This window comes from Gavia stellata, chromosome 4 (genome assembly GCF_030936135.1).
Source record: "Gavia stellata isolate bGavSte3 chromosome 4, bGavSte3.hap2, whole genome shotgun sequence".
Lineage (NCBI taxonomy): Eukaryota > Metazoa > Chordata > Aves > Gaviiformes > Gaviidae > Gavia > Gavia stellata.
The window spans coordinates 30,386,972-30,412,250 of record NC_082597.1 but is presented as its reverse complement, the minus strand read 5'-3'; the positions used below and the strand labels follow the sequence as shown (position 1 = coordinate 30,412,250).

At 38.9% G+C, this 25,279-nt stretch overlaps 1 protein-coding gene across 1 annotated transcript in view; it reads right to left on the bottom strand.

Moving 5' to 3' along the window:
• BMT2 (base methyltransferase of 25S rRNA 2 homolog) overlaps positions 1 to 24,083 on the bottom strand; it is a 34,033-nt gene extending 9,950 nt beyond the window's left edge. Inside the window, exons 1-3 of the mRNA XM_059817079.1 lie at positions 23,921 to 24,083; positions 11,963 to 12,104; positions 3,158 to 3,331 (exon numbers count right to left, since the gene is read on the bottom strand). Of these exons, the coding sequence (XP_059673062.1) occupies positions 3,158 to 3,331; positions 11,963 to 12,104; positions 23,921 to 24,083 (479 nt within the window). The remainder of the gene's footprint in view (positions 1 to 3,157; positions 3,332 to 11,962; positions 12,105 to 23,920) is intronic.
• Between the last annotated feature and the right edge of the window lie 1,196 nt (positions 24,084 to 25,279).

The following is a 25,279-nucleotide window of genomic DNA, read 5'->3' as shown; positions in this document are numbered from 1 at the left end:
CCCTTCCAAAACATCATGGAAAATGAAAAAAAGAAAACCCCACACTGAATAACTGGCCCATCATCTTCTCAACCAGAATCCAAAACTTCCTGGGGTCAAAAAAAACTGAAGGAGTGGGAGATCAGAAAGAAAATAGCAGACTTAAGAAATGAAGAGAGGACATTCTTGTACTGTCTGGTGGAAGCTCCCATTGTAGCACAGCAGAAGATATGCCAGAGGCTGGCAGATGAGATTTGCCTTTTCTTGGGAAGCTCTGATATCATCTGTGACCAACTGCAAAACCAATATCTGAAATGCCTTTATGAAGATAAAGACATCATTGCTCTTTCTTTAAGTTAAATATATAGTTTAAAAAAGAAAAAAAAACATGCCTGGCAACTTTTGAGGACAGTGAGTGCTGCCTTGCCTCTGAAAGCATTCTTATCTTCCAAAGGATAGTCTCCTTGACCAATACCTAGAGGAACATTTGTGGTCCTCAAGTCTGCAACCACAGGCATTTTCTTCATGACAAAGGCAGTTACCAGTATATATAATATAGCATCAGATAAGATCAGTGCATCTGTACAAAAGTACTGGCAGTCGGCTATCTTGTCATCATTTAAAAGTTTTGCCTTGCCATGGCACTTAGTTTGTCTAACCTGATATGCTATCCCCCTTAAAAGAATTAGAATTTAAATGTTGCAGTCAGTTATCACTAATATCAAGGACTTAGCTATTGAATACATCCTACAATCAAAGACATTGTTCTTTAATTTTTTATTTTCCTTGCATTCTGAATTTGGAGGCCCCTGCTGTTTATTCTTTCTTTGCAATTGCAACAAACCTGTAAATGCTGAGTTAAACAATTCTGTTCAAGTCCACTAGTAGAGACTTTACATCTGCCTGTTCTCTAAAATACAACTTGATGAGTGCATCCACGTATAAAAAAAAGAAAGAAAACATACAGCACCACTAGCACCCAGTTTGAGCTCTTTCTATTAGGTCATTTACAGGGCTGCACCTGAAAATTTCCATCATGATTTGTAAGATCTTGGAATACCCAAAGTCCATTAATAGAGGCAAACAAAAGCAAACTCACAGCTTTCAAAGGGAATTCACAGGGAGGAGAATGGTAACTTTCCAGCAAGCAAATGTTGCTTTTTGCTTCAAGTTTCTGTAGCCAATTCCAACTGGCATCTCCAAAATACCATTTGTCATCTTTCTGGGAAAGATTCAACCCTAGAGAGACAGATAACTGCAAAAACTTTCAGAAACAGATCTGCAGGGCCAATGGAGTCCAACAAAGCCATGGTTGTACTCATAGCAACAACAAAGCAGTAAGGCATACTGCAGGGGGAAAAAAAAATCTTTAGGCAGCAATAGAGAGATCTGGGCTCTCGGTGCTCCCCCTAAACTCCCAGTGATCTACCACAGAGAGGACATTGGAGAAGCAAGAGAAGATTTCTTGTTGCATTCACCACAATAACATTGCCAAGTTTAACGATATTGCTTCTACATGGAATAGAAGATATCCAGAGGATACATCTATCAAAATACCAGCATCACCACGGCAAAGAGTGCAACAATTATCTTTAAGTTAAAACAGCACACATTACCACAAGAAAAGGTAAGGCTACAGACTACTGGTAGCAAGAAGAAACTTATGGGAAGTTAGCTCCGCAACAGCCATTATAAGCTCTGTTCAAAGTATGAAGATAGAGCACCTGCAAAGAGAGAGCTAATGCTTTATCATGACAAGGCCTCCCACTGGAAGAAAAATCAACTTTAAGTAGTGCACAATCAAACCTATTGATTTAAACAAACAAGTACCAACAAATTGCTATTTATAGTAATGCTAAAATTATGTGTTAACAAATGCCAGCGTTATTGAGATGTTATAAGGTATTAGTATCTCATCAGCCTATTCTGCGAAAGTGCCTGGCAGTTCTCATTAAAAACAGGTATTCATTTTGAGGCTGACTTAGCAAAATGAGCACTAAAAACATGAGTTGGTAGGAGAAGTCAGCTTATGAGAAGCCATGACGTTCATTTTGGAAGCATCTCTTTTGTCTTGTCATCATAGGACAACAATGGGGAAAATGTTTTCATTTTGCATGTAACTATTCAACTACATACACATTTGGGATCTTTATGCCTTTTGCAAGTTACTTTACAAACATGAGAAACCACAAAAGATGCCAGCTGGTAGGCACAGACACATCTGCTAATAACATTAGTAACATGCTTATTCCTTTCCTAACTAATACTGTATCTAAAAGTAAGTGCTGATCACAGAAGACATGCTACAATAATGATAAAAATCTCTTCGCAGTACAGAAAAAACACTACTGCAGACAGTTGTAGGCACTTGTGTATAAAGAATATGAAGCAAGTCCTAAGTGTAACATTTAATGATAATATGCTTACGCATTCATTATTCCATTATACTTCCAAAATACTAAATCTTTCCATCACACATGGAATAGCCACAAACATAACCCATGTTATTTAGGAAAAAAGGGAGGGTGGGACTGTAACTGAAATAAAGGTACTCCTGAATGCCAAAATTAAAATTCTTACCTGAGTGAAGGTCAAAACCAAAATTAAAACTAATATTAGGAAAATACCTCAAGGATATTACAACTTCTGCAGAGCCAGTCATCAGAAAGCTAGCACATTTAAAATTAAGGGTTATAATTCAAAATTGTTTTTGAAGTGTATAATTGGAATCAAGAGTTTCTCTGCAATTATTTATGAAGAGAAAGTTTTAAGTACTCTGATATTTACATTTGGCACTTAGTACTTACATAAGCAACTAACTTTTCAACAATGCTGAACAGCCATTAGATTCTAACTTAATTAGCGTCTCCCTTATTTCACCTTAAGGTTTAATATAAATTGCATTGCACACCAATGACATACAAAAGTGAAATTGCTCTAACACTGAAATGAAGATGACTAAGTTGTCATTCTCGAGCAATTTTTTTATGGCATCCACCAAAATATACTACAACATAAATATTTTTTGAAACATGTATACATGTTCACATGAAAATGCCCTTTCTTAACTATTAAAAATACATCAGACTGATCTTGTATGTTATGGGGAAAAAATGTCCAGGTAAGTCTTATCACACACGGAAGGGAAAAAAAAGTCTGGAGAACAAGTAAAACTTACTCTTCTGTCAAAGCTTCATGACTTGTCAAGCCAAAGTTTGGCAAGGGATCTTCAATCTTGGGAGCCTGGTGAACATTTAAAGCTGGAGTGGTCTTAGAAGCAAGAAGTGCTCTTTTTTCATCTTTCTCAAGTGCTTTTCTTTTCCCGCCGTTCTGAAAATATTCTCGGCATACACTGAAAAGACAAAAAGAAAAATTCCCCAGAAAAACAGAATGCTATTTTTGGTCATTACTGTAGATATGACACAAGACAGAGGTTTCAGAGATACAAGTGCTGTCAGCTTTTAAACAAATCTGGGGTTTACTGCAACTTTGGTACATCAGCTTTAGGAAAGATGCAGTACACCCAAAGACACACTTGGAGTCGATTGGTGTTTTATTTCCAGAAATTAGGCCGTAAGTCAGCTGAGTAAACAGATTCAAAATAGTTTTATCTGGATAGACTTTTAGAGCAAGACAGCAGAAGTCTTGCTAGAACATTACCAGTGGGTGAACTTCAGCTGTCACCTGAGCACCACAGTTCTTCACTAAGGTACAAACAGTTATTAACTAGCTCCCCATAAATGCAGGGGCCTTTGAAACATCTGTGTCTTGCAAGGCACGTAACGGTGGGGGGAAGAAACATAATCCAGGCTTATGGGCTAATTTACATACACCAGTTTTTAATTTTAACTGAGTTTGCCTGGGGTGGTTTTTGTTTTTAAGTTACAGATATCTCAGTAGCTGTATTATTCTGGAAGACTTATTTTAGCTTTCAATTTTTTCCCATACTTAATTATTTTGCTAATAGGAACCAGAACAAAATAATCTGGTCGTACTCAAACAGAAATGCTAACCAGTTTAAAGGAATGACTGTTATCAAAAAAGTTAAATTGCACCTGCATACTGCAACCAGTAGTCAGCATTAGTGTATGAGAAGCAAGCATTAAGTTCGAGAATAACTGAATTTTGTCTACAAAATAGAACTAGAATTGGAAACAATTTGTTGCTGTGAAATTAAAAAGCCTGACTCACCCAGCACAAAGCAGTATTTTTAATTAGATGTGCCAGCCAAGTATTTGCCCTGAAAGTTTAACAGAAATAGCACTTGTTTGAACGATGTTTTCTAACAACCCACTTTTATGATGCTTTCTTGAAACTCACTCAGTTTTCTTCTAACAAAGCTGCACAGGCTTGAAGGAAACATTCCAGAAAACATACATTCAAGTATAGTTTAATAACACCTTACACAAAGCAGGATCAAGATAACGTGGTATTTCACACCACAGATTCAGGAAAGGACATGTTGGTATAATGCTGCATTTAAATCACAAATAGAGACAAGGCCTTAGAATACAGAGGCCTTATCTAAGGGTTGGTGATATTACAGGCACCAAATATACCCAGCCTCTCCACCATATAAGATGTGAAAGAAAAAGAAAAAAAGTCATTGGAGTTGAGTTTCTTAAAGGGAAACATACCCAATCAAACAGGTACAGCTAAAAGTCACTGGTAGGAAATGAACACCCTGAATATGTAAATGTATAATTACAGTAGCACATTATGTCCAGGTTACTAATTCTTGCCGGGGGCAGGGCCAGAAGTTATTCCAGGCACACTTCTGTGCTGACATGCTGATAGGACCTCAAGATCAAAACTGACCTGCGTCTAACAAACTCAAAAGCACAAGCAGGTTTTACTTGCTCAAGCAGGCACTCTTGCACTAAATATTAGAAGTCTAAAATGCAAACAGTAACTTTTGAGCAGAAAACACAGCTATATGAAAATAAACTCAGTAAACATTATATTATATTAGCAAGTTTATAGTTACGATTCCTCAGTAACCAAAGCTATTTTCAGACCAAAGAGAAGCTAGGTGGAATAAAAAAATAAAATCCACATCTTAACAGTATGGAGCAAGATCACATGCAGAAGCATGAATAGCAGTCGAGGCTGCAATACTCCCAGATACATAGACTGTGAAACCATACCAACTCCATCCATTAGAGACTGCACGTATGGAAAGACAACAATTTTAAAATTAACAAAAGTTAGAGTAGAAGGAGTCAGTCATTTAACTTAGCAGGAAAGAGATTAAAAACATCAGTAAACAAACCAGAACCCTAGAAAAACACTTGAATTATTGCTGGTGTGCTAATAGAAGTTGTGTTTTACACTATATTTTATTATTTGTTCATAAGCATGTAATCAATCTAGGGATTATGTCTTTCCTAAATATTTAGTTCTGTGCCATTTAGTCAAATAAATGAAACTAAAAAAGACATCTTTTTCTTCACTATTTATCAGCTAACTTACTACTTTGTTAGCATCTTGCAGTCTCTCTAATTTTATTTTAAGCCTTTTTTCTCATTATATCTTTTAAAACATCCAGAATCCATGGCAGTTTAAATAGTGTTGCACTGCCATTGATGCTGACATCTAAGTCAGAACACATCAAAAAGTTCCCAAAAATCGGGGGAATGTATTGTTTTTTCTCTCAACTATGGATGTTATCAACTTTTTAATTCACTAGAAGCTGGAATGTTGCCCAGCTTGACACTTACTGAGCTGCTGCACAGGAGAACCACCTACTTGTAAAGTGTAGCATAAGCTTCACTTGTCACCAAGAAGCCATTTCTTCCTCATTCTTGGTAATGGTGCAAATCAGTATTTTTTCCATCGTTCTACCCCTGTCGATCATGTCAGCTGAGTTCTCATAATTCTATATACTTCTTCACTGACCTTCCTTGTCTGTACATAAGACACTATCAAAGTCAACCATGAGGAGAAGCATCTCCTACTCCTGGGTTTTTGTTGGCCAGACCCACAAGAATGCCCGAGACTGGGTAAAATTCTTCATGTTCACATCCCAGTCTGCATACCTGTGCAGTACCACAAGGAAGCAAAAAAAAAACCCACAACCCACAAAAACCACAACCCGAAATCCACCCATACAAACAAAAAGACCCAGGCAACACTGTACTTCATAACCACTGAGCGTTATCTCCATTTTACACCTTTCTGAAGTTCCAATAATTCTGGCAGGATTCCTACATGTTGCCCTTTTGGCTCCCGTGGTTTCAGAGGAGCTGTCTTTGTACTCTCTTCATGGAAGCAGATCTCACACCTACCACGAGGTAGCAGTGAGCATGAAGGCAGTCGCTGCTCAGTAGCAAACCAGAAGGGTAATGCACTCAGTTTACCCCATTGTAACTTGTTGATGTAGCCACATGTTTAACTTCATGGCCATTAAAAGCTATCATTGATCACACTGTGGTTTTGATTATGAAGTTAAATAAGACTCTACATTTAACAACTGTCTCAAGTAATGAACAGAACATCCCTTAATTATCTACAAAGAGGAATAAAATTAAGGAATCTATTTTATAATTCTGAGAACTGACATGGCTCCATTTTTAACTAACATTTAAGCTTTCAGTCTTTGATGATACAATAATAGCTCTACAATTAACATACTTGTTTGTGAAGAATTGTGCAATGTAAATGCTACCTGAGCTAACACTTGCTACATTTTAAACAAACTGCGAAATAAACATTTCAGGTCTAAACTGCTGGCAGAAAGACAGGTGAAGTGTCCAGTTCATGTCTTTACTTTAAAAAAAATAATCTAGATATATCCTCAGTAAAACTTGTTTTCCATGCTTCAAATCTCAAATGGTAAACAACCTGTTCAAGTGGACGCCCCTGTTCCACCATTTGGGCTAGAGACGTCTAGGAAGTTTCAGTAAAAGCCAATACAAATATATATTTATTTGTTAATACTCTCCCGCAATGAAAGAGAAGCTTCTTTTCCAAAGACAGTGACCAAACCCAAGGGTTTCAATAGAATATATAATTAAAAAAAAGGAGGGGGGACTTGCCAAAGAAACACTATATGAAATTTAAAAGCCATGAAAAGAATCAGTAGGTAGTTCTTCTCATCAAGTAATAACAAACAACTAAATTAAAGCTGGTGTGGTCAGCTTTTATCACGGCAAAAAGCAATTTCTGATAGCTGTTACCAGTGCTCAAGGGTCTCAAGCAGCCAGTTTTACAGGCTAAGAACTGATACAGTCCATCTCTTTCTTTCTGTTTTATAATGAGGAAAAGGTGAGCTTATGTTCCTTATAGTATTTACTAACCAAAACCTAATACTGCAGATTAAGTTCAGTGAGGGTACAGAGAAATAACATACTTCCCTTCAGCACTGAAGGAAAATCTGGACTTCTTGTGACAGTTTCCGTCTGCAAAATGTTTTTCCCCTCCTCCCACACACTAAGGAATAAGTTTATTAATGTCAACTAACAGAGCTGCTGGCCTGAAAAAAAACCCCAAAACAAAACCTCTTCTACAGGTTTAACCCATCCACCCCGCAACCTCCAAAGAAAATCAAGGAATGGAGATTTCTCAATTTCCCTTGTACACATTAATCATATCTAGAAGAGGAGAAAAGTTTCCTCTGGACTGGAAAGTATTTTGCTATTGTCATGCGCACCCAGCTTTAGGTTAAGGAAATCCTGAATTCAGCATAGGTGAGAGCACTAGGTTTCTCAACATAAAGTATTCTATTTTTTTATTATCATAATTATATTTTGTTAAACTTCAGGTTGAGAAACTTGTACACATTTTTCCATTTTATTTTTCGTATTTGGTCTCAGTTTTAGGGTTTTGAGACATTTTCCTTTTGAGAAACACAATTAGGTCTAATCAGATGTTTCTCTGGTGTTGTGTCCACCCTTCCACCCCAAGCCAGCTTCTGGAGGCAACATCCTTCATTACTGGAGGATTCCAAGAACTTGAAAATAGGTGGCAGTTATCATATGATCACTGGTCTAATTAGCTCTAGCATTCAAACAAACAAATATGGTTTTGTCAGAACAAAGTATTATTTAAGAACAAAAATGAAGACTGTCATACAAACATGAACAATGACAATTAAGTCTTTTTTTCTATTTTAAATGGTTTCGCTCCTCCTGATTACGCCACCTCCCTCTTAATTCCATTCTCCTGAAAGTGAATTGCTCAACTAACTGCATTCATCAAAAAAGCTGCAAAACAGTGTTGAAAGAACTTCAAACATTCATTCAATCTTCCAAACCCAAACAGGATCAGCTTTACAGTTCTACAAGAGACCCATTATTCTCAAAGATCTTGTAAGAGATCACTTAGCCTTCTCTTCTTTTGACTACACAGCTCCAGCTTCCCGAAAAAAACACAAGGCTTTTGTGGAAAAATATTCGAATATTTTTGATCTTCTTTATCTTTCTTGGAGTCGAGCTGTTTGTTATTTTTTAAATGCAGTGGCCAAGGTAGTATTTTGGCTAAGAGCAATATTAAATAAAGTCAGAGAAGTACTTTACATATCTTGTGAACAATCTCATTAAACCACTCCAGCATGATATTTGCCTTTATTGCAAAAGCATCCCATTGACTGGTTCGTATTTAGCTTGTGGCCTGCTACAGAATCCAAATGCTTTTCTAAAACACTGATATAACTAATTACTCCCTGGCCTGTATTTGTATAGTTGATAATATTTGGTATAGTTAACAACACTTAATTTTAATCCTGCTCTCAGAGTGACAATTCTTTTCTGTTTGGTCTCATTTGCAAATTTAATAAACAGACTTTATTCTAGCAGATGGCTAATGAAAATATTGATTAGTAATGGATGCAGACACAGACACTGACAGAGTCCTTCTCAGTAGATAATATTTTTAAGATAAACTTCTAACATCTATTCTCCACCAGTTTTTCCAAACAGGTCTGCACTCACCTGACATTAACTTCATCAAAACCATACTTCTTCAGATTGCTCATGAAACAGTCAAAAGACTTTTTTTAAAAAATGCAGGTCTAGAGAGTGCTTTGTCATGATAGTTAGAAGTGCAGATTTTAGGTTTTGTTATTTAAAAAAACAGCCAAGTCAACACAAGTCTTAACACCAATGCAAAAGCAATAGAAAGAAGCAAACCTGCTGGTCTAGCTTATTTTGTTCCAACTAGAACCAGAACAGGCTGGCGTTCATTGTCCATACAAAGGCTCACCAGCCTACCTATGCCAGCAAAAATTTATAAAGAGTTAGGACAATTATTCAGGGTAAACATCATCTTACCCTATTGTGGTTTAAGTTTTGTGTTGTAATATAAATGAAAGCGAAACAGAAGTGTTAATTTTCAAATACCCTTTGCTACTCCGTATTCAGTTTTCTAAAGATCTAAAAAGAAAGCAAAGGAAGGACAGTTGAGTGTTGCCCAGGCTTTTTACACCACCATTCAGGATCTTTAACCTGCATCTGGAAGGGGACAAAGTTTTAATCCCTCTTCCCCCCACCTCTCTCCCCAACTAACAGTTGTATAATGTTGCCCTGAAACAATAAATAAAACTGGCCCTATACAACGCAGCATATGGTCATCAGCACAGTCTATCATGTAATGCTCTCCATCTTTTACAGTTTCTGAAGTCTGGATATGTGCTTGTTTAAATCAACAACTAATGAAGAAGTAAAATAATATGTTTTATGTCATCTGGTTTAAGAATTAATGTCAGAGTAAACATTTTTCCAGTGTCGTCAACTAAACAGCTAGGAAGATTTTTGAAAGGAGAACCCTGCAAGAAAATTGTTATTCTTGATCCTGAGAAGTACACATGGCTTCTCTACTGGTTATTCCACATTCTCTGATTTACTTTATCCGGTGCTTGTTTATAAGAGAATACAAGGAAAATGAAAGAAAGAAGAAAGAAAAAAGTTTGGTTTTTTTCTTTAACTAGTGGAAAAAACACTCCTCAGTTTCAGATCTCTGAAAAGCTCTTCCTTCAAAGAAAAACACAAAAGCTCAGACTACCCTTTCTTCAGCAGGGATACACCAATCATTCCCAAATACTTTCAGCATTCCACTCCCAAATTAAACTTCATCTAATACATCTGCTACCTTCCTGCTGTCATGGTGACACAGTTAAAGCATTGAGCAAAAGCTTTCAATGAAGTCTCAGGCACGTCAAGTTCTCTTGCATGCAGTTATGCAAACAGACACAAGGAGGAGTAACAACAATGGGACCTGCCATCTGTCTGGCACACCTCTTGGCCCTTTGAGAAGGAACAAAAAAATTGCAGAACACAAAGTCAATCTGATACGTTCTGGTATCTAGCCATCCAGGCCTCAGTTTAATCTCAGGCACACAGAAGTGAAAAGTACCCCTCGTTTTCTACTGATGTTAAACTCCTGACCCCTTGACTTTGTGAACTGAAAAGGTACATGCTTTAATTGAAGCTTTATGCTGAAACAGAGCATTTTAGTGTCTCTTACCGGGTGGATTCTCTTTTCAATATGAGTTCATGCTGCAAGGCCCAAACTGGACACTTTATTTAAATGTTTACTTTGTAAATCTTGTAGGAACTACAAACAGAAAATGAGTGAGACACAGCGCCAAAAAACTTCAATACACAGGTCATCAACTGTTCCTCCCCTGTCCACCAGGAACATTATCCTGTCCTACAGGGTAACAGACAAATTGGCCACAAGCTAAAGGAATACATACTGTTTACCTGAAATTACTTTAAAGTAAGTGCACACAGATCTATTGAAAAAAGTTTCACATATTAGTTGACAATCAAATTGTAAGAAAATATTGAGCATGTTCCACGGGAATCTGTCCTGGGTCCAGTACAATTAGTATTTTCACAGATAACCTGAATATTGGAACAGTCAGTACTCCTCTTAACTGGTCTATTAATCATGCCAAGTGGGGGCAGGTAGTAGATGCTGCAAGAAATCGCAGTATTAGAATTCAGTATGATTCAAGAGAAAGTAATTCAGTAAAGAAGTACGAATATCAGCATTTCCATGGCTGTAATGAATAGCACAAATACAAGAGAACAACTAGCAACTGAGGAAGCCTGTAAAAAAGAAACAGGCAGTTGGGGATCACCCATGAGCATAAATCAATGCATAAATCAATGTAATGAATTTAACTTTAGTGGTACCATGCCTGCTTTTCTTTGTTGCCTATTGCTCATCACACTGCAACACTCACCTGCAGAACCTACAGACCGGCATACATTACATTTTGCCTGTCTAAAGTCATTCCCAAAGGCAGGACCATTGATAAATTCTCTTCCCAGTTAGACCTCAATAATATTTCGTTTTATTCTGCTGTACAGATTCCATGGTATGCCTTGGATGCCAGCTGTACTCAGGAATCCTGAGTGACCAACATTTCTCTTTTAGGAGTTTATTTTCCTCAAGGATTGAAACAGTTTAGCTGAATTCACTTCATGACTTTACTATTACGACTACCCAATAAAAATGAGTTGTTTATGACAGATAGCATTTCTAAAGTTTAAAATCAATTTGAAATAAGTTTCACAGAGGTTAAAGTCAAGATTAAGACTTGAAAATTATGCAGCAGAGATTTGCATTTAGGAGCTCAAACACTATTACACGTACAAATCAAACCAAAGCCCTGAAAACTAAACTTGAGCTACGCTCACTGCATTTGCTCAATTTAGGTTTGAATGTATAGAAAATTACTCTATAGGTTTACTTGCAAACAGCTTCAGTATTTGAGGAAAAAAGCCTAAAACAGCCTTGTCTGTTGAAAATACTTTAAAAAATAGTCACCTTACAACAAAACACTTCATAAGCTATATTTCCTTCGTAAGTTGGAACAGTAAGAAGGTATTTGTTTTAGGAAGCAATAAATCATTAACATGTTGTAGAAAAAAATCTTGAAACTTGGCAAAAAAAGCAAAAACCACTTAAGTCTTGTATTACAAATAATTGCAAGTAGAAGTGTGCAATTGCGTCTTTCAAATACATTAAGATTTACCTGCAACACCATTCAATTCGGCCTTCCCCTTCACAAGTTTTTGCCCAGTGATTATCTGCAAGGTTTTTCATTGCCACAGCATATTCACACAGAGTTTCCTCATCCTCACAGTGCTCACGCCAGATCTTATCAAAGTCTCCCACTAAACAAAACAACAACAGAAAAAACTGCACATTAGATACAAAGTGTCTCATTATCTCTATGGCAAAATCCCCATCTTCCAATTAAAAGAAGTTACATAACACACCAAGAGATTACTTTACCTGCATGTAACAAAAACAAGGTCCCCTTTCTCCAGTCAAACATGAAATTCCAGGTTTTGGAGAAGGAAGGGGCTATCTGGTACTTGAGAAACTAGCTATATTCTCAGTATACTGATTTTGTTCAGTTTGTTCTGTGAAATTCGAGTCCCTGGGAAGTTTTGCTTTCAGGTTTCTGTGCATAAGCATTAACATGACAAACATTTTTGAAATGAAAGACTGAAAGGTTTCCTAGTAGCATTCATGTCCGTGGCAAATACTGTGGATGATATTACATGCAAAAATGGCAAAATGGAAGTTTAACCCAGACTACAGGTTTCTTTGAATACATTGGAAAAGGAATTCAAGCCTTCACTGATGTCTGTCTAATCTAGCCAGTTCCAGTGAACTAGCTTCTAGAGGACAGTACTGAAGAATCACACCGACTATGGTCAGGAAATGACAGATAAACTCATCTGCTTATCTCTAGGGACAGATTTACTTCCATGCTCCTCACCTTGCTGAAAAGAAGTCTTGGAGGTTAAGTTCTGGCACTTCAAAGTAATTAAACATGATGATTTTCCCTCTTTTGCTGCTAAGTATCCACTTCTCCTAGCTTGCTTTACATAATGTACTGCTAAACAAAAACAAGATAAATGCTAGTTGTGGCTACCCACAATTCCTATTGTGGTTTCTACAGCACGCAAACCCTTGGTATACCTTACTAAAAGGACATTTCTGCCCTAAGAAAGAAAAATAAATGCTCACTGGTATGATCTTCGCTAATTTCTTTTGCGTTTCTTAATCACAAATGTGTGCTCCCATCTAGTATAAACGTATATAAAACCATAGAATAAAAATTATCTACTGATGTCAACAAAGTGCAGAAACAACTCTTATGAATCTTTATTTCTCATGTCAAAGTGCAGAACCTACACAGCACCAAGCCAGAAAGCATTAGCCAAGTTGAAAGTGTATTCTCAATAGCCAATTAATTCTGGTGCAATTTAGATAGTGTCATAGTTTCTCTGCCACAGTACTCTGATTCTTACTGCATGCTCCAGACAGCTGTGAAACACTCAAATGACATGCAGTTGCTAAAGTTTGTTGAAGAACACATAAATAATTAGAAAGGAAAAAGAAACAAGTGAACACTTACTAAGGGAAAACATCACAAATGCAAAATCCCAAGTTTAATACCGTTCTTCATTTAGTCCATTACTTCATTTGGTCTATTCTTAAGCAATTATTCTATTTCCAAATATCACTTTTCCTTAAAACTTAAGAAATAAGACAGATGGGGAAGAAGAAATGTGCAAAGACCAGATGTTCTTAACTAGCCAGTCCTTTCTTACAGCAAAGTAGCGATGCCTCCTAACTCCGAATCCTGCTCTCAAGCAACTCCTCTTATTTCCTTCTGAACAAGGCAGGGATTTGCACCTCTCTCTGACAGTCAGATGAGGGGCAAGAGAGTCCACAGATAAGGGATCTTAAATTTAGATATGTAGCAACAGACCCAGAGCTGACTACCAGCACTCTGGGACATGAACTTTGGGTTACAACAGAGCTGCCTATGACAGTAACAGCTTCTTGGCACTGAACTGACAAGAAAAATAAAACTCAATGATACAGACTATTAGAAGAGACATGCAGAACAAAAGTGAAAAATTCATCACCTAAGTAATTCCGTCACGCATCCTATATCAACTCAATTCTGTGTGCACTTCTGGTTTGTTTTCATGTACCAATACAACAGGTCTAGAGAGATACAGAAAATGGCAACATGGGACAAATACAGCATAACTTCTGTGTGAGGAACACCTAAATAGAGGCAAGAAAAAGATGGATGAAAGCAGGAGAGCACAGACCTCCACAAGATCACGAGTGACACAAGAAATGTAAATATGGAACAACTTCTGGTTGTTCTAAGAGTAGGAGACATTCAGGAAAAGCATAGAAGGGCAGCTTCAAAACAATAAGAAAGTTATTTCTTCACAAAATGTATAATTAAGCTTAAAGTTCATGTAGCTGGCCAAACAAAGGGAATAAAATCCATTACAAACTCCATATTCAAAGATGCTATTTCTAATTCAGGAGCTCCCAGACCATGAAAGCACTGAAAGACAGAATGGTAAGCGAGCATACAGTGATACTTCTGCAGCACTTTTCTTATATTCTTGTCTAAGCATCTGCTGTTAACCCACTGTCAATGCTGGTTTGATATGATGCCCTTTCATTAATGCAAGCTCCAAAACAACTGCAGATAAAGACACTGGCACCATTGTGCAGGGACTTTCAAAGAAGCGTTTGAAGTCCAGTCTTCCTTGAGCAAGTAGTACGGCAGTGAGTTGTTCTTGTGTTTTTCCTCCATTCTTCTCCAGAGTGAGCTTTGAGAAGGCATAGAGAGGCACATTAGACGGAGTTACAGGAACTTTAATTCCAGAATCATGCTCCAATACTGAGTTGAAAATGCAAATAATGCTTCCTATCTATTGAGATTTTGAGGTAGTGACTACAACAGGTCTTGCAGCATCCAATTTCAAACTGATACCCAGAACACAGTAGAGCTATGTATTAAATTTTTCAAACAATACATTATAATCCATGTGCAAATACTCCATTAACTCTATTGGAGTCAAACATTTATTTATGAATCATCGCTTGTGTAACCAAAGAGGCAGTAAAACATGCAGGAAGGTTTCACCGCAAAACTAACGGTTACTAAAGAAATAAGATAAGTAAAATCTTCTGTTAAGCAATCAATAATGCTGTAAATTAAACAGAAGTTTGTGGTAGGCTAATCTAAAGGAATAAAAAAAATGTCTTGCATCTGCAATCATATCTTAAAGTTAATATTTGATTTTGTGCATTACACTTTTCATCTCACATACTCAAGACCATACCATGATATAAAGTTTAAGGCTACTCGACACTCTTATAATGCACTTGGAGATCATCTTTTATGTGACTTAAAACCTCTTTTGAGTACTGACTCTTCAGAGATCTTCATACACCTCAGATACCCATCGAGGAACCAGTTATACCAATGTCCAGCTGAAAAGTGTGATTGGCAAGACTGGCTCCTAACACAAGTTTCGCACACCTCTCAAATCATTCAAGTGACATTATTTTAAAATTATTTAATGTTTGCTCTCCTCTCTATCCAGAATTGCCTAGAAAATAAATAAATTACCTACTTTTCACCTTGAAGATTACTCACTCTTGTAAAAACAAAAAGTCCAAAGCCCACCTCTTTCTAGCAATTCTGTCAGTAAGTAAATGACTGACCAACTTGTAGGTTCTTCGTAACACAGCCTTTTCTAACGCAATAATAAAAATCCAATACTATTTACCTAGAACAGATGAAACCCTCTAAATAATTTCCACCCACATTAATACTGCCCACAGAATAGCCAAATCACACCCCCAAACTCAACCACAGAGTAATCAGCAGTTACCAAATCCTGTCACAGAGAGAACAGGTCAGGCACATAGAAGTTACTTTTAAACGATCCCAATTACAAGATAGTTTTAATTGTGGGTAACAATAGAGACCTAACGTTAGCTGTAAGTTTCAACAACTGGAAACATTTTAATAAAGAGGAAAGAATCATGCAAGCTCAGTAAGAACTCCCCTCATTCCACTTTTATTTACAAGATCTCAAAGGTCCCTAGCACAGTGTGAGAAGACCAGGTTTGCCACTCTTGGCGGGACAATCCCACACCATAACTCCTCTCTCCAGGTAGTCTGTTTTTAAGCTTTTTTCCATCCTATTTTTTGTTTGTCTTTTTTATTTTTAAAAGACATTTCTTTATAGAGTGTTAAATGGAACTACCATTCAAGGTATGTTTACGAAATAAATAGAAAAATTAATTAGTTAATTACTCTTCAACATCTGAAACTTCTGACAGAACAAATCATATCAATTGGTATTTTAAACGAAACACAACCCTCTCTATATAAAAGAAACAGAGGCCAGTTTTGCAAAAGGCAATATTTTTCATTTTGGAATGGGATAAAACCCCAAATAACTGATTTGAATCATTCTGTCTTATCAAACAATAAAATAGTTAAGTCATATAGAGTTAGAAGTAGTATCTGCACCGACGAGACAAGTTTTGTAATTCCTCTTTTCCTTAATGCCACTAGTGCTCTTCAGAAAAACAGAGCAGTCATCTGTGACAATCTCAGAAACAAGTACAAAATACTTCATCCGTCACACAAGACACAAACAAGATTTTGCATCCCAAAATTTACCTGACACTGTGCACTTAAGCTTCAGGTAGATGCAATGTGGGTTTAGATCTTAATCAACAACTCCCCCCAAAAGAAACATTTTTTTAACACTTGAAGAAAACTGGAATTAGAACAGCCATTATTTCCTTTTGGAAAGCTACAATTTTCTGAATTCAAAGCAGCTGTAATTGGGGGGGGGGGGGGGGGGGGGGGGGGATAAGAAAAGACCAAAAATGGTTTAAGGGTTTGAAGTCTTGGCTATGTACATGCTGATATAAATTGGCAATGTAAAAAAAACCCAGATTTAATCCACTCCCTTTTCAATACTTCTATTCATCAGCACATTGCCTTCCTATATACACCTTTGATGGCTATGATAGAGGAGAAAATATGCTCAATACAGTGACTAACAATGAAAGACAGAAGCAAAAGTGACATGTTCGTATTTGTACAATAGTTATTAATAAAGCTTTTTGAATTGCTCATTGTAAAAAGCAAACCTATCCCTACAATTAACAAGTATCCATAACAATGCTGCATAACTTCAGATGACAGGCTGCTGACCATAGCAATGCCTAGCAAGATCTTTGAGCTTTCTTTTTTGTTGTTAATGGCAATGCACTGTGGAATGAAAAAAAAAAAAAAATCTATCTCATTTTTAGCCTCCTGAAACTGCCTCTCACTTACAGGCTGGAAACAGTAAACTAGCTTCTACAGCACGCTAAACAGTAAATGGGAAAAGCAATCCTACATTGTCCACTAGGCTAAAGCTGAAATCAAATTCATATGAATATCTGACAAAATTTCCTCACTGACAGTGACTTCTCAGTTGAAATTTAGCTGTACTAGTAAATGTCTGGATGCTGTAGCAATGATTAGTAAAATTACTTACATGAGGAGTATCAGCTAATACCATGCTATTCACAATTTTCATTGTATACAAGATAAACTAGAAACTTACTGAACACAGAATAGAATCGTTCAGGTTGGAAAAGACCTTTAAGATCATCAAGTCCAACCGTTAACCTAACACTGCTTTAACCTAACATCTGCCTTACTAAAACAGCATAGCCAGTATTTCTTGTGAAAAACGTTAGGTATTTTCGGCTTCCCTGTTTTCCAATATTACACGTCTAAATACAGAACATGAAGTTCAACTCGGACAAAGTTCAAGCAATCAGCGCTAATATTCTCCTTCTCTTGTCTGACTAGTGTTTGCTTTACATTTCTTAGGATTTACCTGAAATATTTCACAACAAAATCTTTTTTAAAAAAAAGTGTAAGAATCTCATTTTCTCTATCTATCTCAATATCAATGTTCCTCCCTTCCACTCACATAGAAAAAATTCATTTGATCAAATGCAGATTTCTACATCTGACCTGTCAGGTAAACTTCCTATCTATCTGTTTATACTGAAGAGACTCCCATGGTACAATCCGTCTGCTATTTAAAGCATTTACTCGGGGTCAGCTTATATGACCCTGAAGAATGATCTATGTCTCCAATCTGCTATAAATCTCTGACAGCTGTCATACAAACAGTGGGGAGCCTATTTGTGATAGTTTAAGCAATTACTGCCCCCAGGTGTTGGATCTACTCTATTGGAAACTCTCACCTGTCTCTCCTCTTCCCCAAACCTGACTTTGCAGATGGACTATGTGCTGCACTTTAACACCACCAATGCAGAGATGAACACATTAACAGAAACTACTGATTTTGGTAGATTTGTGCAAATGCAGGAGCAAAAAAAATGAGAAAGAGCCGAGGCACAGGTACAGATTTCATTATGCTGACCCTGCAATAGGAACACGATCTTCTCCGCCAAGGCAATAAAGAAGCAGAGAAGGAGGTTACATATAGCTGTTCAGCGGATGCAAGTCTGTGCCATAGCCAGTGGGTTTTCAAAATTTGTGGACTAACTAAATGACACCAATGATTAAATCCCCCAAACTGTAAAATATTATGGGATTTCTAATGCAAGTTTCGCTGCAAAACTGTGGTGTGCAAATAGTAGGGGCAATCATATCTTAATGCCCATGTCATAAAATAGCATCAATTTTAATTTTAATGAGATGGCATTTAGTTTCTATTGCTTGAAAATGAAACAGTTAGTATTACAAAATGTCCCCCTCTTCCAAGAAATTAATGCAAGTGAGGAAAGACAAATGGAGATCTTGAAAACTTAGGTTTATTTCTACAGTAAACCAGTTATATTTAACAAAAAGGAGTAACAACTGTTAGCTTATCGTGTAGAGTTCAGTGGCAAAGCTTTCCTGTCCTGTGAAAAATGCCCACTATTTCAAAATGTTTCCTGTTTCACATCAGGAAGAACTTAAGCCCTCTCAAGATTTTTCACAAAAAACATGAGAGAGGAAGGGACCATAAGGCAACTGACTTCAGAACAACACTTCTCACATGAATGTCTAAACCACTTACCTGCTCAGGCTACTTATTATCGTCAGGCAGGGTCCTGTAAATTCTTCCTAATTTTCTGGATTTGGAAAACCTCTTAATAAAGTCATTATCCATTTCTTTGAAGTTTCAACAAATCTTTCTTCTAGGGAATCAAACTACCACCTAGAAATGTTTCTATCAGCTTCTGTGATACAGTAACTAATATCAGGACAAATAGCAGTTCTGTGCAATTCTAAGCCTGAACAGCCTTAACAGATGTACGGAAGGAGAAATGAAATGTTTCAGTGAACACACAGCAAAATATTTTGTAAAATACCTTTAAAGATACCTCAGCAAATTTCTTCCACTCGTACTCATTACAGGATTTCCAAGGAGAACTACAGGGTCCTGTAAATGATCTTTCCAGACTACATACAAAACCATCTATAACTGAGGGTCATGCTCCACAGAAAATGTTTACTTGATAAATACAGCTCTGCATGACTACAAAGGTAATAAACAACTCGGAGAAAAAAAGGCTGCCTCTGTACCAGGGGAAGGGATTTTTATCACAGTAAAAATTAAACCTACTTGGCTGCTACAAGCCACTGGAAACAAACAAACTAATATCACATAGCAGATGTTCAATACATCATGTTTAGTTCCCTATGAACGACTAAATCTGCTTTTACAAGCCTGTCTGTCAGGCTTGACAGACCTCAGCATACGTGCAATAAATGCAACATATATGCATATATGGAACTGATACAACATGCTCCAGCCCATGGCTGCAGGTGCCTCAAAGCAGCGTAGAGGAAATTCCTGTAGAATTTGGGGTGACCTGTGGTACCAGGCAACAGAACCAAAAGCAAGAGACTAAAGCAAACATTGTTTTTTCCCCATCCCCATGTTGTAACAGGCTAGTAGGAGAAATTCAAGTCTCATGAAAAACCCTAATTTCTGTACTTTCTAAGTGCTTGTGTCAAGCATGCAGAACCCTGAAGTTTCTCGTAAGTAATAACTGAGCACTTGAGAGCTGTTTCAGCTTTTGGCTTTTATCCTGGTCTGCAAGTTAATTAAGATTAAACTAATCCATTTGGAGAGGAAACAGAAGTAAAACTTCAGAAAAACATGAGTCTTATGCTAATGAGATACACTCCTAAGCGAACATGTTACACCTCAGTGTGTTTTGTTCTCACTTAGTTTTCTTCATGAAGACAAAGTTTATAGGCTAAACTGAGGAATGATGTGTATTTTTAGGAACCACTAGACAGGTTTTGTCTGTCTCTATCACTGCCTTAAAGTAGTCTGAAACAACTTATTAATGATTAGCTAATTTAGTTGTCACATTCACTCAAGCATGGATAAGGACCAATCACCTTATTTAAAAAAATACACTTTTTTTTCCACACTAAAAATCCCACTCACTTGTTAAACTTCATTAAACCATTCTAATATATGACATATAATACTATTGTAGGATCCACAGTGGAAAAGAGTATCCTACAATCGCAAAATACCAAATCTGCCGTGGCATTTATGATTACATGCTTCCCTTTATTTACTAATTAACAACAGAGAGGGTCTAAGCGGAAGGGAAGGAAATCAAAAAGGATGAAGAGAGAAGGAAATCAAAAAGGAGAAAAAAATATAAATATTCCCACTACAAGTCATATAAGATTAGTAATATCCTGAAAAGAGGAAAAAGTAAGTACTAGTCACACAGTAAAAAAGTTAAAATTGTTGAAGAAAACAAAAAAGTGCGCTTCAGTGAAAACTTAAAAGAATTTGAGCTGAACCATTTTGAAGATGGCAAATGCCTGTCATAAATACACTGGCATGCTCTGGGACTATGATATGACATGAACCACAGTACGTAAGTACATACAAAATCCATTCACTGCACTTACAAGTAAAAATGATTCAACAAATACAGAAATTTTAAAAAAAAGAAGCCAAGATACAGCTTTGATGAATCTTAGGAGTTACAGTTTTTCACCAAGAAAAAACCATGATGCTGACTAAACTTTACTCTAGTAATTCCTTAGTAACTGCAAAAAATTTGTTGTGATGCATCCCTAGTTAAGAAATACTGCTTTTGCACTTTGACAAGCATGCAACTTCTTCAGAAACATGTTAGCTTGCAGTTTTGAAGCATATTGTTACTTTTCCACTGGCTTATCTTCAAAAAAGAGGGGAACCATTGTAAGAAATGAAACAAAATTATAACAATGTTGTCAGTTATAAGCAAGTCAGATAATATACTGGCTTGCCTTTTACAATTCCTCATTGAAACTCAAGGCTTGCTAACGTCAGCAAGGCAAATGAATTCTCAAAGAAATGAGTTTATTAAAATTAAACTTCTATCAACAAACATCTCGGTGTCTCAAGGAAGCATCTATTTCCCTTCAACACTTCAGCAGAAGGCAGTAACTTAAGATCATATTACAATACCAAGGGCTTTCTTAGACTTACCCACCCTGCGCAACATAATCATATAGCTTTCAGAAGGATACTCAACATGCTTTTTCCTCTACCAACAAAATTAATACACAATTCTATTTTAGTATCTACAAACAAAGCACCGAAGTCCATGCAACAGCAATTCTAGTACTGTTTGCTTATTTAGACAAAATGGAAACTAGCTTCATAGAACTGTAGTAAATGTGAGAAGAGACAGAGCAAAGAAAAAAAAGACAAAACAAAAAAAAGGGCAATACAAGATTCTGGAATAATACAGATAGCTCTGTCGCTGCTTCACATGGAGGTGGGTGCACTGCACTGTGGAGACAAGAGGCTTTCCCTGTGTAATAAGCTGTGAGCATATAACCAAAGATGCATTTTTTACCTTTGCTTTTCACACCCAAGTTATAATTCAATTCATATTGAGAAATTACAGATTATTTGTTGCTTTTTTTTTTTACTTCTCTTTATCGAACTTTGTAACGTACTTGCCAGTCAGTGTCTCTGAGTATTAGAAAACAAAACAAATAAATCCCAAGAAAAGATTCTTCAGAGGTCAAGCACGTACTAATATTACAGTTTCAGAATTACATTAAAGGCATTTAGGAAGGAGATTCTCAAGTCTGCTTTTAGAAGCATACAGAAATGTAGGGAGAGAAGACTCCCAAAATAAAATGCTGAAGTTGAAACAACCTCATGTATGAAGTACTATGACGACTAATCACTAGTAACTTGTAAAGACCACCTACTATTGGATGAACAGGTAATGGGTGGAGCTCTCCTTGTTGTATAGACCTGTTTGGGTTTTAACTCTGTCCATGAGCATACATACAATGTTGCTAATTTAGAGTGACTAGAAAAATCACTGTAAAGTTTTCAATAACACATGATTTACAGGACGTAAGAAGTTAGTTAAGAGTACTATTCGCTCTTTCGTTTAACCAATTACACTGAACTAAAGATAAAACACCACTTACCCTGGCACACTAACTTGCTCTTTGCTGAGAAGTAGGCTTACATAGACTTCCATATAATTTAGGCTCTCATCTAAAAAAAATTCAGTTGTTACAGAGATTGCTTACTTTTTTTTTTTTTTAAGGTTAACAGGGCCATTGTTTGTCTGCCTTAATCTGCAGGCACTCTGAAATAACAGACAAATATGAACTGCTCAAAGCTCGGCTCTTTTGCCAGGATTTGACTGTTAAAAAGTACTATGTTCCTTCACCTAAATGTCAGGAGAACAAGGGAGATCCTCCCTTCAGTTTTGGCTCACCAAGGCCAAAATAAACAGTGACTGTTGATCAGTGTTTACGTAGGTAGATATCTGTGCCCAAATCCCATGGATGGGCTCCCATGGGGACTTCTGAAGTCCAGAAAGCAGAATGTCCCTGTTACTTTAACAGAAGTGTCATATGCAGACATAAAGGAGAGGCAAGAACTAGTGCCTGCAACAGGAGAGTTCTCATTTCCTAAGCGTCCTTCTTGAGGTATGCACCAGGTCAGCAACGAGCTGTGGACTCACTGAAAGAATGAATGGATGATTTTTTTGTAACCTGTCTTACAAGGATTAGGCAGATCATTGTAATCGACCTGAGGAGACTACAAATTTCAATAAACAAATCTCAACTCTGACACTCATCTGAAAGCATTTCTGGGAGGTTTTAAGCATTCCAATTCCACGCATAAGAACCTTGCGTAAGGGCATTACTACTGATGGCAAAGTAGATTTTTCAAGGACTCAGAGTGATTTATTTTATAACAGCTTTTCGCCAACTCTTTTGCTTAGTGCTCCAGCCTTAACTATTCCTCCATGTCTCAAGGACAGGAGGCACGAACAGTTCACAAAGACCCGTGCCTCTCCAGATCACCATTCAATCTCTCTTGGCATTCATTACCTACTGTCCTTCCCACTCCTGCAGATTCCCAGTTTGGAAAACATTGCCGTACGACTTGGAAGCTGCCTGTGGCGAAAGGCCTCGCTATACCTATGAGCTATTAAATGTCACATGGAGTGGTAACGAAGGGCCACACGGACCCATGTCCATACACATGCGTAGCACACCTTTAGCCAAGCGCATGTTTTCACCTCGCAGCATTATCCGTGCACACCAATCCCCTTCTTCTACATCCCACGGGAAAAGCCCCTAGAAACGCGCCGTGAGCCGTCCTGAGCCACGAAGGGGTCTCCGCTGCCAAGAGCCCATGGAAAGCGGCAAAACCTCGGCAGACCCGACCGGGGCTTCCCCGCGATGGCAGCGACGCCCCCGGTCGCCCGGGAGGAGCAGGAAGCGAGCCCGGAGCTGCTCCCACCCGCTGCTCCCAGCCACCCCCCCTCGCCCCGACACACCCCCTTCGGCAGCGGTCCGCGGCCCAACCGGCCCGCGCCGCTCCGGCTGGGGGGACCGGGCCGCCCCGCGGCGCCCCGCCCGCGGGGGGACACCCCGATCCGCGCGGAGCCCCCCGTGGGGCGGGGGGGGGGGGGGGCTCCCCTCCTCCCACCGCGGCACGGCGGCTGCCCGCCGGACCGCCCCCCCGGCCCGGCCCGGCTCCCGCGGTGAGGGGAGGGGAGAGGGGCGGCCCGGCCAGGGCGGCGCGGAGCGGGCGGCCCCCTCCCCCGCGGTTACCTTCCCGGTACTTCTTGCGCAGCCGCCGGTGGACGCTCTTCACCACCCCCGACAGCTTCTCCTGCTCCAGCTTCCGCTCCTGCTCCGGGGGCGGCGGCAGCAGCAGGGGGGCGGCGGCCCCGCCGGGCCGGGGCCGGGGCCGTGGCTGGGGAACGGCCTCCATGGTGTTACCGCTCCTCCGCCGCGCGCAGCCCGGCTGAAGGGGAGGCGTGAGCGCCGAGCGCTATGACAGAATGGGCATGCGCGCCACCCGCTCCGCCCCGCCCCGCTCGGCATGCCGGGAGATGGAGTCTTGAGCGGCCCCCGCCGCCTCAGGAGTGCCCCTCGGCCGGGCGGCAGCGGGCCTCGCCGGCGGGGACGTTCGGGATGCCCGGCGCCGAGGGGGCTTTCCCGGCCTTGAGGGCTCGGGGTTGACCGCACCCGGAGGTGTGGGCTTGGTTATTTCCAGCAAAACTTTCCACACCCCACGTCTGGAGCAAGTCACCCTGCGGTGCTTAATAAACTAGTGAGAGAAATTAGGTGAAAAACACCTAATACAGGGGCAGCACGTCTTCCAGGGCACCGCTGCGGTGGGGGCTCCTCTCTCCTCCTGGTGTTTCCCCAGTTCACATGCTTCCCCAGAGACTCCTGTAAAAGATCTGGGTGGGAATCCCTCTGCAGCAGGGTGGTAAAACCCCCTCCCCACCTACAAAAGATCTTGCTGAAACAAACTGAGTTCAAAATAAGGTAAAGCGAACCTTGATGTCTGTGGTGTGGATGTGGGCACTTGAAGAGCATGGGTTTGTACAGGCTTTTTGCTGTCTTCACAGAGGTGCTGGGCCCGTTTCTTGACAGAGTACAGTTTCTGATGTTACTTGGGTGGAAATGCAACTCCGGAGCAGGAGCAACACCTGCAGCCAGCAAAACTGCCCCTTGCTGGGGAAGACCTTCATCTGCAGCTCTCCCTGCCCAGCTCCAACCTGTCACCAAACCCAAAGTACTTCAATTCTCTCTTTCAGTTGTCGTTGGAAATAGGATAGGCAAAACCACTCCTCACAAGATCATGGCAGGGAAATCTGCCATGAAGTTCCTTGCTTGTTTGACTTGGCCAAAAGCAGCTAATTGTCTTGTCTGAAGATGTTCAAAAACATTAAGGAGGTAATTGCGGCTACAATTAAATTGGTGACAAATCTGACTTGGGTAGGGTCAAGATTTCATGCTAATGAGAAGTCAGTGACACATGCGACTTTATGCAGTGGGTTGTATAACAGGTCCTTATCAGCACTCTTGTTGGTCCTGCCAAAAAGATTTTAGAGCTGATCACAGAGCATGGTGTAGTTCCGCTTTTCTGATAAACTTATTTTTGAAGGTGTAATTATC